Here is a 14,631-nt window from a genome sequence, read left to right as displayed (position 1 = left end):
ATTGTTCTTTAAAGGTAGTTAGTAAGGAACAAAAGAAGCAGTCAGGAAAGTGCATTGTGGAACTGTTACAAATCCGCTGTAATACTTGAAATTCTTCAAAATCTGAGTTCCCTGGGTGCATTGAAATGGTCAGTGAGCTTTTGTATGAAGCAGGTTGCTGAGGGCCTTTGTTGATCTGATCTGCGTTGAGCATAGATAAAATCTGGATAAAATCTCAGTCTTTGGCTTTAATAGGCTTAACGCCACAGAATAACTTTTCCGTGACCGCTTTTTTTATGTCTTAAGGCCAGTCATGTTTACGAGCGCTAGACGCGTTTTGTCCAGGCATTTGTCTTGTCGCTGTCCTGGATGCAGATGCACAGGAGTTCAACAAAATAAAATAAATAGACTAAGCTCTGCAGCAGCCTGAAATATCTGAGCATTGAAACTCAGGGGAAAAAGGGCAGAGCAAAACTTGGTGGGAACGTCTCCACCCTGGTAACCGGGGTTTTGGGAGCTGAGGAAAACACAGAGCTTCACAAAACTATAACTAGGAGAGAAAGCAATCATGGAAAGTCGTATTCATCCAGTGGTTAACAAGTAGAAAAATGTGCCACAGCTTCTTAGTGCAACTTCAGAAGTGACATGATGAGTTGGCCTAGTTTCCTTTCTTTGGAAATAGCACAATGGAATTTTTTAGTTGCTACAGAGTACAGCTGTCCTGGGGGACGTTTTACACATTAGCACACTTGTTAAGAGGGGATATGCATTGATCTCCATTTGTTCTGAACTGATTTTTCATTAGTTTCATTTTGAATTGGTGAAGTTGTGGGGCCTCCCTAGACGCTGCTGCCAGCTGTATTTTCAGGAAAAAGGCTCAATTAGGCAACTGAATGCTCCCTTCTCACAAATTTGTCAGTTGGGTCATCATCTCTTGCCAAAAAGAAGCTGGGGCAGAGCCGGTCGGTGCCGGGCAGGGCCGGAGCAATCCCAGGTGATGCTCAGCTCCTGCATCCAGCCTCATGGGCAGTGTCACCTGCGTCCCGACACACACTGTCCTCCTCTAGCATCACTGCCGGGTCTCTGCTGGGCCTAGAGCTACCGCATGGGTACGCTTGCCACCCCCGAGCCTGTCTTCACTCATGCTCCCTTTCTCTCCACAGGTCTCATCTCTGTTGATCAACATTTATGCTTTAATGAGGATCCTTCCTGAAATACAATTCCTCCTTCTCCCTCGGTTCTTTTTCTCAGGAGCCAGTAAAAGCCAATTCCTATTAAGAGCATTGCTATTATTTTAATATATATATATATATATATAAAAGTGTGTGTGTATATATATATAATTAAGAATATTGGTGTTATTAGTCCTGCGAGGAGCAGGGAGTTGGACTTGACGATCCTGGCAATCTCAGTGCCCAGGAAAGAGGTGGAATCACCATCACTGGAGGTATTTAAAAGACGGGCAGACGTGGTGCTGAGGGACATGGTTTAGTGATGGTGTTTGTCAGGGTTAGGTTGATGGTTGGGCACGATGATCTGAAAGGTCGCTTCCAACCCAGGTGATTCTGTGATTCTATTGATGGCGTTACTCCTTCATTCTACCCTTATGGGTCCCTTCCAGCTTGAGATATTCTGTGATTCTGTGATTCTAATACAGAACCCCTGCCCAAACGCCATGGGTCACCCTAAGCCAAGACATCCCTGCCCACTGAGACGGCATCCGGAGGAGCCAGGTGAGCCAGGCTTCTCTCCGGAGGGCCACCAGCCTTCGGGAGCCGGGCACAAGCCACCGCCTGCTCCTCCAGACACGTCCCTTTTTGTGCACCGGTGGGCTCGAACCGCTCGTCTGTGTGTCGCGCTCAGCTCAGTTATAACGAGCAAAATGCTCAAAAAAAAGGGCACAACATCCAGATACACCCTGTGACTCCTTAAGCAAGTGAATACGTATGAGGAGCATATACATAGATGTATATATTGATAGATAGATATAGATACAAGGAATGGTGCCAATATCAATGGCATTGTATCACGAAATTCAGCCCGCGTATTTTACAATATAAAATGAGATTGTAAGAATCTTCCACGTGAGAAATGCTGAAGGTTCTCTTTAGGTAGAGGCTTGACTGATGCCAGCGTTCATGACATTAGACTTGGGCAAATGAGAGCATTATTTAACAGCAGGGGAAGAACCGTAATTCTTCTGAACTACTTCTTCTTTCATTCTTTTAAAGGTTCACTCTAGGAAAGATACATGCGGTAACCCAGAATATCTTTTCTTTTTAAATACAGGAGAGCATTTAGGAGGGGTACAGTTATGCCCAATTCTTGACGTAGGCGTTTATGTTAAAAGTTCAGCATTTCTGAAAAAGGCTTTGGGGGGAGGCTGGCTGTATTGGTCTGCAGAGGAGTTATGGCTTTGAGAACAGGCACGTCTGGGTTCATGGAGAGGCTCCGTCCATATATTTGTGCTTGACAGAAAGCTGCCGTCCGGTTCCAGCAGCGCGGTTCCAAGTCTCCAGAAGTGGCACAAGGCGAGGTTAGCCGCCGTGGGTTTTCAACAAAACACGATGAGGGGGCGTGTGGGGGAGAGTTCCTCCTCGCACATTTCTGTTTTCCCTTTCCACTACTTCATTTTCTGCAGGCCCAAAACTCCTCCCGCCTTTCCTTGGCAGAGGAGCCCCAGCCGCGCCAGAGGAGGATGTCAGTCTTTGCTCTCCTCCGTTTTGGTGGGTGATGCGGGGCAGATGGGCTCTGATGCGCACCCTGAAAAAATTCAAAATAAAAACTACACCCCTGCCCACGATGCTGTGTGCTTTGTTTTCCTCCCCAGATGTTTGCATAACCATTTCGCTTGGTGAAAGCGCCCGGGCTAATCTTTTTGTCGCAGGTAAGATCATGATGTAAAAGATGCAGGTGACCAGCGAAATAAAAAAAAACAAGGAAGAGATAACAAACCAGCTAATTCCAGAATGAGATTAGGAAGGATTAGTCTGTCTCGCACAAATCCACGAACAAACAGGCTTGTTTCCTGGGTGCGTCACAGGGAATATCGCCGTGCGGCGGCAGATGTTCCTCTTCCCCTGCTAGACAATGCTCTCAAAGCTGCCGCGTAGGCTTTGTAAGATTAACTTGCAAAGAACCTTTGTCTTCAAATGGTTAATTTAAACAATTCAGTTTGGTAAGCGTTGCTGTGATCTCTTAAGAAGGGGGTCATTTCTCCAACTTCTGCTCGTGTCTGAATTACTTGCTCTGTGCCCTAGAGAAGAGTTTGGTAAGGAAGGATGGATTTCTGCGTTCCCTGGTGACAGCAGCTCCAACGTGCGGGTACGGGGGTGTCCAGAGGCACGGCTGTGGCGTTCGGCTCGCAAATCTGCAGGACTGCCTACCCGCAAGCTGTTCATCTCAATGCTGAACCCCCCCCGCGTGTAAGTATTTGCAGGTGATGTGCTCCCTGCAGTGCTGATGCTCAGTAGAGTTACACCAGCCTCAATGCCCCAGGTTTTCCTAAGCCCCCGCAAGGGCGCATTTTTCTTTAAATGCCAATTTTTCTTATAGTCTGTTCCGTGCAAAGCCTGTGATTGTACGCAGGGGAAGTTGCAGCACGTGTGTTTCTTAACTGTTGACTAATGACCTCTCGAGGCTTAGCTGTGTTTTGTGTGTCCTGAAGTACCAACGGTGCACGGCATGACCACTCCATGGTGCTGCTCCATCTGTCTGTCCCTGGAAGTCGTCTTGAAGGTGCAAAGATGTATAAGCGCACAGTTTGGGCCAAAGAAAACAATTTACCTATCTTTTGGGTTTGGCGAGAGGGAGGATGGAATGGAAAAGGACGGGGGCGTTTGTTATTTATTGCAATACAGAAAGTCTGTGGAAGCCTTGCCGGGTGCAGCCAACAATCTTCACTTCTGTGTGAACACAGATTTTGTGTGTGAAGCGTTCAGACGGAACTCTGCCCTTCTCTCATGGGTACCTCTTAAGTCCCTACTGAGTGCATCAGATGAAGAATGCAGATGTCTTCACTGATTGTGGCACTCATACTGCAGTAAATACCTCTCCTTTTAGATTTTTTTTTTCTGTAATATCTTCTCCTGCTGCGACATCTATAAATTTTTGAAAGAACTTGCAATTGTAGGTGTTGTGGCGTTCTGAAAAGCTCACCTTCCGAAGCCGGGAAGCTCTGGGCATGGAAAGGAGATAGAAGATGGTTTTCACTGCAGCTTGGTGGTAAACGTAGGGATTGGCTTTGTAATTAGTCTCATTTGGAGCAACGTGATGCCTAGAGCAGATGCAAACTTGGACAGTCTTCTGCAGAGCGGATTAGATAAAATATCTAATGTTTTTGTCTTTGCGTCTGCTTGCCTGGAGGGGTTCTGAATTACATGCATGTATTTTGTATTTATAAGAATAATAATTGCATCTCCTGAACAGAACACATCTGAGGAGGCTTTCTGTGCTGCTCAGAAGGGATCCCTGCTCATCCCCGTTCCCTATGCCTCCGCTGAAGCCAGCAAGCACCCAACAAACTTCTTAGAACCAGCCGAGATTAATGGTCATCAATTACGGTAAATACCTTCAGGCTGATTGAGGCATTTGGGACAGACTTTAATGCTGAGAAAAGGTTCATTGACTTGGTGAGCTCTTCTGAACTTTCCACTAGCGCCCGAGTACTCGGCTGAATCACAAAAAACAGTGTGAAGAAAGAGGTTTAATGACTCGTTTGTAGGAACGTGCATCTTCCCACCTTGGCCTGCTGCTCCCACGTGTCACAGCATCATCCCTTTGCCCGTATGTCCTATTAAGTGGTTGGCAATGGGTGCAGATTGCAGCATTCGCAACCAGAGCTATCGTTAGTGCACGTAACCTGGGTCTGATTCTGGTTGTTTGACTCTGAAGTTGCTGGATTATGGAAAACAGACAAACAAGCAATAATCCATGGGTACTTTTTGAACAGGGCATAGCGATTTACAGTGGGTGCGATTAGGGAGAGGACCCACAGCTTCACTTACCAGCAAGGTATGGGCAAAGGCCGCACACAGTGAGGCTTGATAAGTAATTACTAGCTGATAAGTGGCTCCAATCAGCCTTAAAGTCAGAAGTTTTCTGATGTTAGTGTTTCTGTTAAGGAGTAATGTGCTTACGCAGTGCCAAGAACAGCAGGCGAAAAAAATTAAAAAATAGTAGCAGGAAAAGCGTAGCTTGTAGGATCTGCGGAAATCTGGTGCGTTTCATGGAATACACTGCACGCCGAGTGAAATGGTTGCGTTTTTCCCACTTGAGCCCAGTCCAGGGGAGGTTTGGGGTTTCTGCAGAGAAAAGTGGGCAAGTTGCATCTCAGGAGGTGGGAGGCTCAACGCTTGAAAACGTTTCCAGTACTACTACTTCTGTTTTAGTTGTTTTCTTTTCTTTAAAATCTTGGCCAAAAATGGTCTTCCTAGAGTGAGGTTATTTTTTCTTGCTTTGTTGGGATTGCACACTTGAAAAACATTCTGTGGGTGCCCGCATGGAAAATACTGGCGTATTGAGAATAGCCTCTGTGTGCAGAAAGCGGCTACGTATTCGAGAGGGGTGGAAAAGTAAAAGGAATCCTTTCTGACCCGCGCTGCTGCTGCCAGGCACACAAAAAGAGATTCTCCTCTTCGCTCGAACCGCAAAACCACCTTTTTAGGAAAGGAAGTGACGGCCCAAGCGGAGGTGCCATGCAGCGTGGGTGGTGGGTTCTCCAAAGGTATCTCGCGCTGTCCTGTCGGTGCCGCGGTATGGGGATGTTACGGGTGTATTTCCGTTGGATGCTGCGCCAGCTGCAGCAATTTTTAGAACTGGAGCTTGTCTATGAATTTCCCACTTGTGTGCCATCACAGGGTTGGCATTCTTGAGCGCAAGAGGGCTTGCGGTGGAATAGGAAAGCTGTTTGCAGAGCTGGTCTCTCCCCCTAATGGTGGCGGGGCTAAGCTTCTCAAAACACCTGGGGCCAGCCTTGCCATTTGATGTGGGGTTTGTGGAAAGTTATTTACGTGTTACCACTGTGACACTTAGGAGGGAGAGGCTTCCTGGCTAGTTCTGCCAGGAGCTGAATCTGCTCATGATGGATTACGGCGTGATCCAGCACATTTTGCATCCTTGGCCCTGGTCCTGCTGTTCTTCCGCGAGCAAAACTGACATCCAGGTTACTGGGAATCTCGCCTGAAAACGTGTGAAGGGGACAGTTTGTGTCCTTGCCACCTTGGCTTTCATCAGCTCCCGTGTGGAGATAAGGGGCTTGAGAGCTGTGCCGTCCTTTGGGGACGTGCCCCAGTGCAATACAAGTCAACGCGAGAGCAAGGCAGGACCATCCTGCCCATTGGACACTGGTTGCTCTTGCTGGCTTCACGGACCAGGAGGATCCCTGTGCATTTAAGGGTGGTGTCATCTCGTCCTTCTCAAGGGAAGAGCGGGGCAATGGGGATGCTCCAAGCCGGAGCCTCGGGAAGAGCCCAGTTCCCAGTGAGGACTGCAGTTCACACCTACTGGTTTGCGCTGTAGGGTGTTGCAAACTGGCCCCTTCACTGCTTTTATTGCTTAGAGCCTGTTGGTGTGCTGGCTTAGATTTAGGAAGAGCTAAGTAGCCTACAGGTGGGACTTTCTTCCTGTCAAAAATCGATGGTGATGTTTTGCTTTACTGTCTAAAGTGGAAGAAGTAGCTTTGGAGTCATTGCAGATACATGAATGCATCCCCTGAGAAGCCCATGGAGAATGGTCCATCTGAACTCGGCCCCTGGACCCATGTCTTCAAGGGACCCTCCTGGTATTCTGTGATATTTGCGGGAGAGGATATTCCAACACCTACTTTTTAAACAAAGACAAAAGCCAATCAGTCAGAAACTCTATCTGAGCTGTCCCAGCGGTGGAGTATGAGGGGAAAACACAAGACACTGCTGTCTGAGATCTTTTCCGCGTGAGTTGGGGCTGCCCATGTTGCTGCTGAGCGCTGAAGTTGGGCGTCATGCAGCATCCCCGGGGAATGCTGAGGCATCCCGTCTCTGTGGCACTCTGTAACGCATGCCTGAAAAACAGGAGCGAGAAATTCTGGGTTAGGAAGCGACGTACTGGGCCTAAATCTCCTTAGGGATGAGTTTTATGCTTGAAATAAGAACCGTGTGATAAATTATAGAACCATATGGTTGAATGAATTTTTTCCTTGGGTGATTTCCCCTGTCCCTACGCCACTAGAATAATCCCTTCAGAGTTCCCTGTTTATTTTATCCAAAGAAGCAGTGACTCTACAGTCAAGGATGTTGTTGCGGGAAGGTGTTTCTGAGACAGAACTGGAAGCAGACGTTCGTGCCTTGCTATTTCTTGTAGGGTCTCTTCTGGGCGGCCCTGGAAAGCTGAGTTCACTGTATGGCAGTGCGGAGCAGCAGCTGAACGAAACCCTGCGGCGACGCCGGCACGCTGGGGACGACGACTACAACATCGAGGTGCTGCTGGGTGTGGATGACTCCGTCGTCCGGTTCCATGGCAAAGAACATGTGCAAAACTACCTCCTCACCCTCATGAACATCGTGAGTAGCTTCGTGGGGCGGCACTGCTCATCCTGGGGCGTGAAAGGCTTCTGTAATCCCTCACAGGAGCATCTAGGAGACCCCGCTTGACACAAATACGATCATTTTGTCTGCTGGTGGATATGGGTCTCTCTTTTCAAGATGTTCCTTTAATTCATCTTATTCGCAGTAGTTTTCTAGGGCACGTTCTAGGGTAAATCCAAAAATTTGGAAATGGTTGATAAACAGCAGGGAGAAATTGCAAACTTGATACGTTTCTAATAATTCCTAACTTCTGCCGCTGCACAGTTCTGAAGGAGACCTGGTTAAAGAATAAACATGCAGGGTGAAGAAGCGTTCTAAACACCTAACGGCCCCTTGAAAGAAAGCAAACCTTCTAGTAGCGTCTGTTCCTTGACTCGTGTGGCAATATCCATCTTTGTGTAGAAACTGCGAAGGAACAGAGCCTCATAGAACCGCTTTATCATGGTGTGCCTTATGGGGTTAGCAAGTATTTTTTGGTCTACGTCTGCATTTCTAACTATAAAATCAATGGCAAGGTGCTATGCTTAAAGATACAGCCTAGAGCTACACTGTCAGGTTCTATGGAAATGCACATTATGGAAGAGCACGGTTCGCACCATGCATTAAAAATCGTGTACTATACCAGCACTGAATGCTAGAATTGCTCAAGCCTAAATGTTTTCTGTTTTTTCTCATGAAAAAATACATGAGAGCAATGTGAAGGAGATACATAATCCCTTGCAACGTGTGGCTTTTTCTTAGTGCGTTTAATTGTCAGACCCGTATGGATACATCTTAGAAGCTGTGGGGATCATAAGATTTTCCAGGAGAGAAGAACCAGTATCCTAAGGACAGACTACAAGAGAATAGGCTTACAATTAATAATGATTTTGATGAACATACAAATGATTCTTGTATTTTTTACACTCACCTTTTTATTCCTGGAATAATTTAAAAATGATTCCTTGGGCTTACCAATCATCTCTGTAACATTTCTTTATTGTGTGTCACATCAGCCATCATTCCTGACTGAGAGAATTTGGTCCTTTCGCTATTGCAAAGCATCAGAACCACCTTCTCCCCCCCATCCCCCAAACCCCGTTTCAGCTCCCCGTGGTACACAGCATTCTGCTTGAGGAGGGACAGCCCATCCCAATCACACATACGGTGAATTTGACCTTCAGTCCTTGTTTTATGGTTAGTTAGTGCGCTTGTGCTGATAATTGGGGACGAACGCTCGCTGGGGTGACAGGAGCAACCCCCTTGCTTCTGATGAGGCTGGTGGAACATCTCCCAGGGGGTGAGTGGAAGAGGTTGAGACCAGTGATGCCGTCAAGGGTGTTAGACCTTGATGCCGTCAAGGGTGGGAAAGGAGGTGTCAGGGCTCAGTGTCATGTACAAGACCTCTCAAAAGAGTGCCTCAGCAGCTAAATAATCTACTCCTTCCTAAGGAACTGTGCTGCCAACAACACACTTGTCCACGCGTGAGAGGCTGTACTGCGTAGGTACAGAGGAGCCCCCTCAAACATTGAGGGGGAAGCACAGGGCCGAAGCGTACCCACAGGTATGGGCTCATTGTCATAAGAGCCCATTTACCTTTGAGATGTTTAAAGCTTGGTCCATTCTTTAAAAAAAACCAAACCCACCCCTCAGCATCACACAGCTTTTGCCTGTCACAATCCCACCTCAGTTTTCCAAGCGCACAAACATGATGAGGGTCTTTGAAAATCTGCCCCACCTATTCTGCCTCCCAGAATGAGGACCAGCAGTTTAAAACTCTAATCCCTAGAACTGGAGTGGAAAAAAATAAAAAAGTCTCTAAATGAATTTAAAGCAACTGATACCTTTTCCAGCATAACTCTGTGTAGCATTGTAATAACTCTGTGTAGAATTATACTGTGCTATAAATCTAGAGTAAGAAACTCCAGACGTGCACGCACGTTGTAACTGAAACACGGCGTTTAGTCTGCTAGGTTTACAACCTGAAGCTTTGTTCAGTCTTACGCCTTTCCTACTGTTTCTGTAATTGTGAGTTGGTACGTTTTAGGTCCCCGCGGTGTTTCAGCATGCTGGGGAAGTTGTTCTCCTACCAGGAGTCAACGGATGCTGTAGAACCTTGCTTTGAGGAAAAGGGGCTTTAAGTTGAGTAATGTGTTTGGTTTTGGAGCCCAAGGCATTCAGTCCTCCCTTTGGCTGTGGTGTGTTGGAAAGCCGTCTGTGAAGTTCTTTGAGGAGAAACAAGCCAGTGAATGCCTGTGGCTGGTCCGTGATCACCTCTGAGACGCAAGCGAGTTGACAGCAGGGCTCGCGTGGCCGTCAATGTACATTCCGTAGCTGCTTATCTTTGTTAGGAGGAGCTGTTTTTTAGTCTTGAGGGAATCAGAAAGCGCATGAGCGATTCTTTGCTTCTTCCTAGAAGATGACCAGGCCCTGGGACCGCCGTCGGTCACACAGCTGACCTTGCCCACAGACATCGCCCTGTCTTTTGGCGCAGGTTTAGGTTTGGATCTAGTGGCGTGAAGGTCCAAGAGATGAACCTTGCACGTCTAAACTTGTATCTTCTGCTGAAAACGCGAGGCTGGAGATGGGAGGAAATTTGTGGTGGATGTCAGGAGCATTCGTGGGGGTTTTTTGCAAGGTTGACGGTGTCTCGCTGAGACTGTCCTTCCCCAGCAGGGAAGTTAAGGGCAGTTCTGCCACATGTGATGCAGCAAACGCAAGAGAAGCTTCAAAAGAACAAATATAAGCAGGTATCGTAAGCAATGCTGTTTTGCTCAAGTGCAAAAAAGCAGTATTAAGTCACATTCATTCAACCCTGTGCCAAGCCGGGTTGTCCTGGGCAACGTGCCACGCTGGCACAACCGTACGGCTCTTGGTGCCAGGCCTGGCTCGCCAGGAACCACGCACTTGGCCTTGCCGTGCCAGGGGGAGCTCCAGGTTATGTTTCAGCTAAAGAAATGCCTGATGTGTTTCATCTGTATGTACCCTTGGCTTAAGAAACAGGCTGGAAGACCCAGCATCAGCGATGCATCAAAAACGGCTGTGAAGGGTCAGTGCTGGCAGCCAGAAGCCCAAATGGGCTCATGTACTCCAAAGCCATGCAGTCCAATGTGGTCCCTAGCTTCTAGGTGAAGCTTTACCGTTATCTCCCAGCATGAATGGCCAAAGTCACTGGCAGCCTGCCTTCCAGAAGGGCCGAGGAGTAAAATCACCCTCTGGAGATAAGAGAATGTCATTCCCCTGGAGTTGTTTTGGGTAGCTTGGTGGCCTCTCGACTACTGGGCAGCTTCATCTGAGTTCTTTGAGATGACCGAATCGATATTTTCCTGATCTTACCTTTACCAGGAGCACATAAGGAGTTGTACCCTCCATCTCCCCAACCCTGCCATGGTGTCAGCACAGTTCCTCAGGCCCGGTGGAGCATCCCTGGGAGATCCACCAGTCCAGCAGGAAAACAGGCAGAGTGAAAACTGGCAGAGGAGTGGGAAACGGGGTGCCAGCAGTGCTGAGAAAGCCTGACGCACTTCCTCTCCCCTCTCTGTTCGTTCCCCCACCCTGGTTATGCCCAGTGACTCTATGGGTCCCATCTCTTGTTGTGTGGAGGTGTGCCATGCTGGTGCGGAGGTCACTCCTCGCAAGAGGAGAATGGGTTTTCACCACTTTGTGTGATGTTTGCTGGGAACGTGGCACTGTCGGTGTATGGGGTGCTTTGCAGCTAGCTCTTCTTTTGTGCTGTGTTGTCCCTCATAACACGCTTTCCTCTCCTCCGCGCTGCCTCAGGGAAACCTCGAATGAAAAGAGAGGACCTTGAAGGCACTGCCTTTAGTTTAGAGGAATTTGGGTTTTCAGCGAACAAAATACAGAACAGTGTATATAAATACAGCATTCAAAATACAGCATTCATCACGATTGCTTTCAGCAAGAGATAGCTAGTACACCTATTTAAGTGGATACTTAGAAAATCCTTGGTGTTTTCAGCCCTGTGGTATGCGTTGTGAAACTAAAGGTCTCCTGCACTAGGCCACTGACATTTGTTTCTCCCGTGGTGGTTGCTTAAGACAAAGCTTCCCTGGATTAAAGTGACTGAGATCAGAAAGACACGCACAGGGGCAGCAGGTTATACCGAGGGATCCTAAGCAGGTTTGGATTTGGCAGTATATATATCATTTTTTTTCTTAAGAATAAACCAAAATTAGGCAGCAGCAGCAGCACGGTACTTCCATGCATCCTTCCTTCCGGATTGCAAGGTGCTTTTGACAGAATTCCTCTTTCGGTGATCCCTGACCACTCAGCATTGCAGTTTCGTGGGTATTACCTTCTTTCTCAATAACTATTTTAGTTCGTTTCCACACGTCAGTGAGAGCTTTATGGTCAGCATCAGCAGGAACAGACACTGCCAGATACGTCTGGAGGTTCTGTCACAGGACTCTCAAGTTTTTATTTGTGTGAATAACTAGATATTCTCTATCTCGTGCTAGCAGGGAATCATCTTCTTTTTACCACATACCTGATGAAACATCAACAGTCAGTCTTTGTTAAAGATGATTGCAGAATATTGTCTTTTTAGGTTTAAAAACATATAACTTGGTAAACAGGGGGGCTGATGCACTCTCCCCAAACACTTCCATCTTCTCTTATCCATTTGTGGCTCCATCTGCTGTGAGTAACTGTCGATGCAGAGCCTGTGCAAGCCCGAGTCGACTACAGTAGAGAAGTTGACCTCTTCTAGAAGGAATGCTTTTGTAACAAATCAGTCGTTCCTATCAAGATTTTAACAACGGTAGTCTTTTTTATATGGCTTTCTAAAGAAGATGCAGGTGAAACAGCAGATGAGAAGAAAACATGATGCAAAATAAATGCAGGGAGAAGTGACAGACATAGAAGAGCATCGAGCTTTTAAAAATTCTCTTAATAAAAAGGTTGCCAGAAAAGCCCAAGTTTCAGCACGGTTCTGCCAGTAACTGCCTCTGCTCAGTCACTTCTCCCAGGTATCGGTTTATGCCAGTTTTAATCTAATCTTGCCCTCAGGCTGTGGTAAAGACTAATGGCATGTGAAGGTGTCACCAAAAGAGCCCGACTCACTCCTGGCCATCTAATCTAGTGATTTATACCCATGGACGGTCGCTAGACCAGTAGTTGGTTATTCTTTTCAAAGCTGTTTCATTTCCAGTGATGTGAACAGTAGAGCAGCCGATGGCATTAATCATGAAATTCGGAATTACTCAGCGTTCCTTCCCTGTAGAATACTAATGAAGAAACCGCTTTCCCCGTGCAAGTCAGACACAGAAATGTCAGTAGTTTGATCCAGGCGGGAGCAGAAGGTTGTTGAGGCTGGATGGTCCCCAAAAACCAAGGAGAGGCAAGTGAAGCATTTGCCCGGGTTCCCGTGTTTTGTGGTCCTCCCTCCTGGTCCTCCTCCAGCTGAAAGCCGTAAGGGACCACTTACAGTGGCAGATCTGGGAGCTGGTCTGGAGGGACTCTGAGGATGGGTGAGGCTTTGCTGGGCAACTGGTCTACCCCCTGCCAAGTCCTTTGGGACCTCAGCCCTTGGATTGTCCTGCAGCCCCTACCTGGGCACCACGGAGGTAGGGTCGGTGGGCGCTGGTGGGCAGCCCTGACAGGGAATTGCGCGGTGCCTGTGCCAGCCCAGCCATGCTTCTGCAGCTTGCTGTCTGTCCCGAATTTGAAAGGCCAGCTACCAAGAGCTCATACTGCAGGAGTTGCTCAGAGGAACCATCCAACATACAGCCACAACATGGAGTTGTAAGGTTGACTGTGGGTCAAGAGGCCGCCATTGCTGTGGCAAGTGAGAATCCAGCCACTGCTCCTTCAGGGAGGAGAGCTGGTTAAAGAGGGCCTTCACTTTCGCCGTTGTTGTCTTATCCATCCATCCTTTGGGAATGTGGGTTCCAGCTTTGCCTGCAGACTCTCCCAGTTGTCACCACTGTCCCAGTGAGAGCAGCGTTTTTTTCAGATTTGTGTCTTTTATGGCACGGTTTCCAGAATTTCCCATGTTTCGGTCACAAGAGTATACACAAACTTGCTCCTTGTGGGATTCCTGTAGTGGAGCCCTCCAAAGCAACCCCCAGGTTGGGGGTAAAATGGGGTAAAAACGGTGTTGTGGAGAAACCTTGAAGACGACTTGAATCTTTAGGTCAGTTCCAGGATCCTTTTTGTCTCTAGGAAAGGCACTCCTGGGAAGCTGTTTGTTTCTTGGCAGAAGGGAAATTGTGAACGTTTTTTTCTGACACTAACCTTTGTGGCGGCAACATTACTGCGTTAACGGGGAGAAAATATGAGATGGATAATTGAACTCTGGAATAATTGCTTCACAAGACAGGCAGTCGGAGTTACATGCTCGTGCCTTGTAAAACTGTCCCGCTGACAGTCAGTTCTCAGCTGGTCCTAAAAGGGATTGCGTTTTTACAAACTGTGGGCTAAAATCATTGTGCCAGGTCCCACAGTCTGGACAGCTCGGAATGACCTTTTTCCTGAGGGGAAAGGGAGAGTTCTGTTTAGCCTGACTTAAAAAAAAAACAAACAACCAAAACCTGTAAACACTGCTCAAGTACACCAGCCTCTGAACAGCGGTGTTTATTTTTCACCAGTTACCCATAATAAAATATTTATTTTGTTTTCAGGGGGATGAGTAACTTCACTGATGATCTGCAGATGTTTTAGCCCCCTCGTTTGTACTCTGGTGGCAGGACATTTCTCACCTTCCCAGACACAAGGATGGTCCTCAAGAAGAGCAATTTTTGACCCAACTGCCTAATTTGGGTTTTTTTAACTTCACTTCCACAAATGCTCTTTTCAGTACAAAAGTGACCACATAATTCTTAATTCATCTGTAAAAAGTGGGGCAGCAGTATTAGTTGCTTCTAAAAAAAATAAATTCTTCCAAACAAAAACCACCATGAAATATTTCAGTTGGTGAGTGCAACTGCAGAGTTGCCTCTGGATTCCTGTCTTGTGGCTGAGACATCAGTGGGACATCAGCTTCCCTTGTGCTGGGAATGTTCTCCGAGCTCCGGTAGGTGTGTGGGAGAAAGGATGTGCAGTCTTTCCTTCCTTGGGAGCAGTAATAAAACAGTCATTTCTAATCACCTGC

General features: G+C 47.3%; 1 protein-coding gene across 3 annotated transcripts in view; it reads left to right on the top strand.

Moving 5' to 3' along the window:
* Positions 1-14,631, top strand: part of LOC141743494 (A disintegrin and metalloproteinase with thrombospondin motifs 3-like) — a 143,882-nt gene that overhangs the window by 103,196 nt on the left and 26,055 nt on the right. For all 3 annotated transcript variants that reach the window (XM_074587762.1, XM_074587763.1, XM_074587761.1), the window contains one exon: positions 7,318-7,517. In XM_074587762.1, the coding sequence (XP_074443863.1) occupies positions 7,318-7,517 (200 nt within the window). The remainder of the gene's footprint in view (positions 1-7,317; positions 7,518-14,631) is intronic.

This window comes from Larus michahellis, chromosome 5, assembly GCF_964199755.1.
Source record: "Larus michahellis chromosome 5, bLarMic1.1, whole genome shotgun sequence".
NCBI classification, from domain to species: Eukaryota; Metazoa; Chordata; class Aves; order Charadriiformes; family Laridae; genus Larus; species Larus michahellis.
Note: the sequence above shows the minus strand (reverse complement) of the source record. Positions and strands in the feature narration are given on the sequence as shown.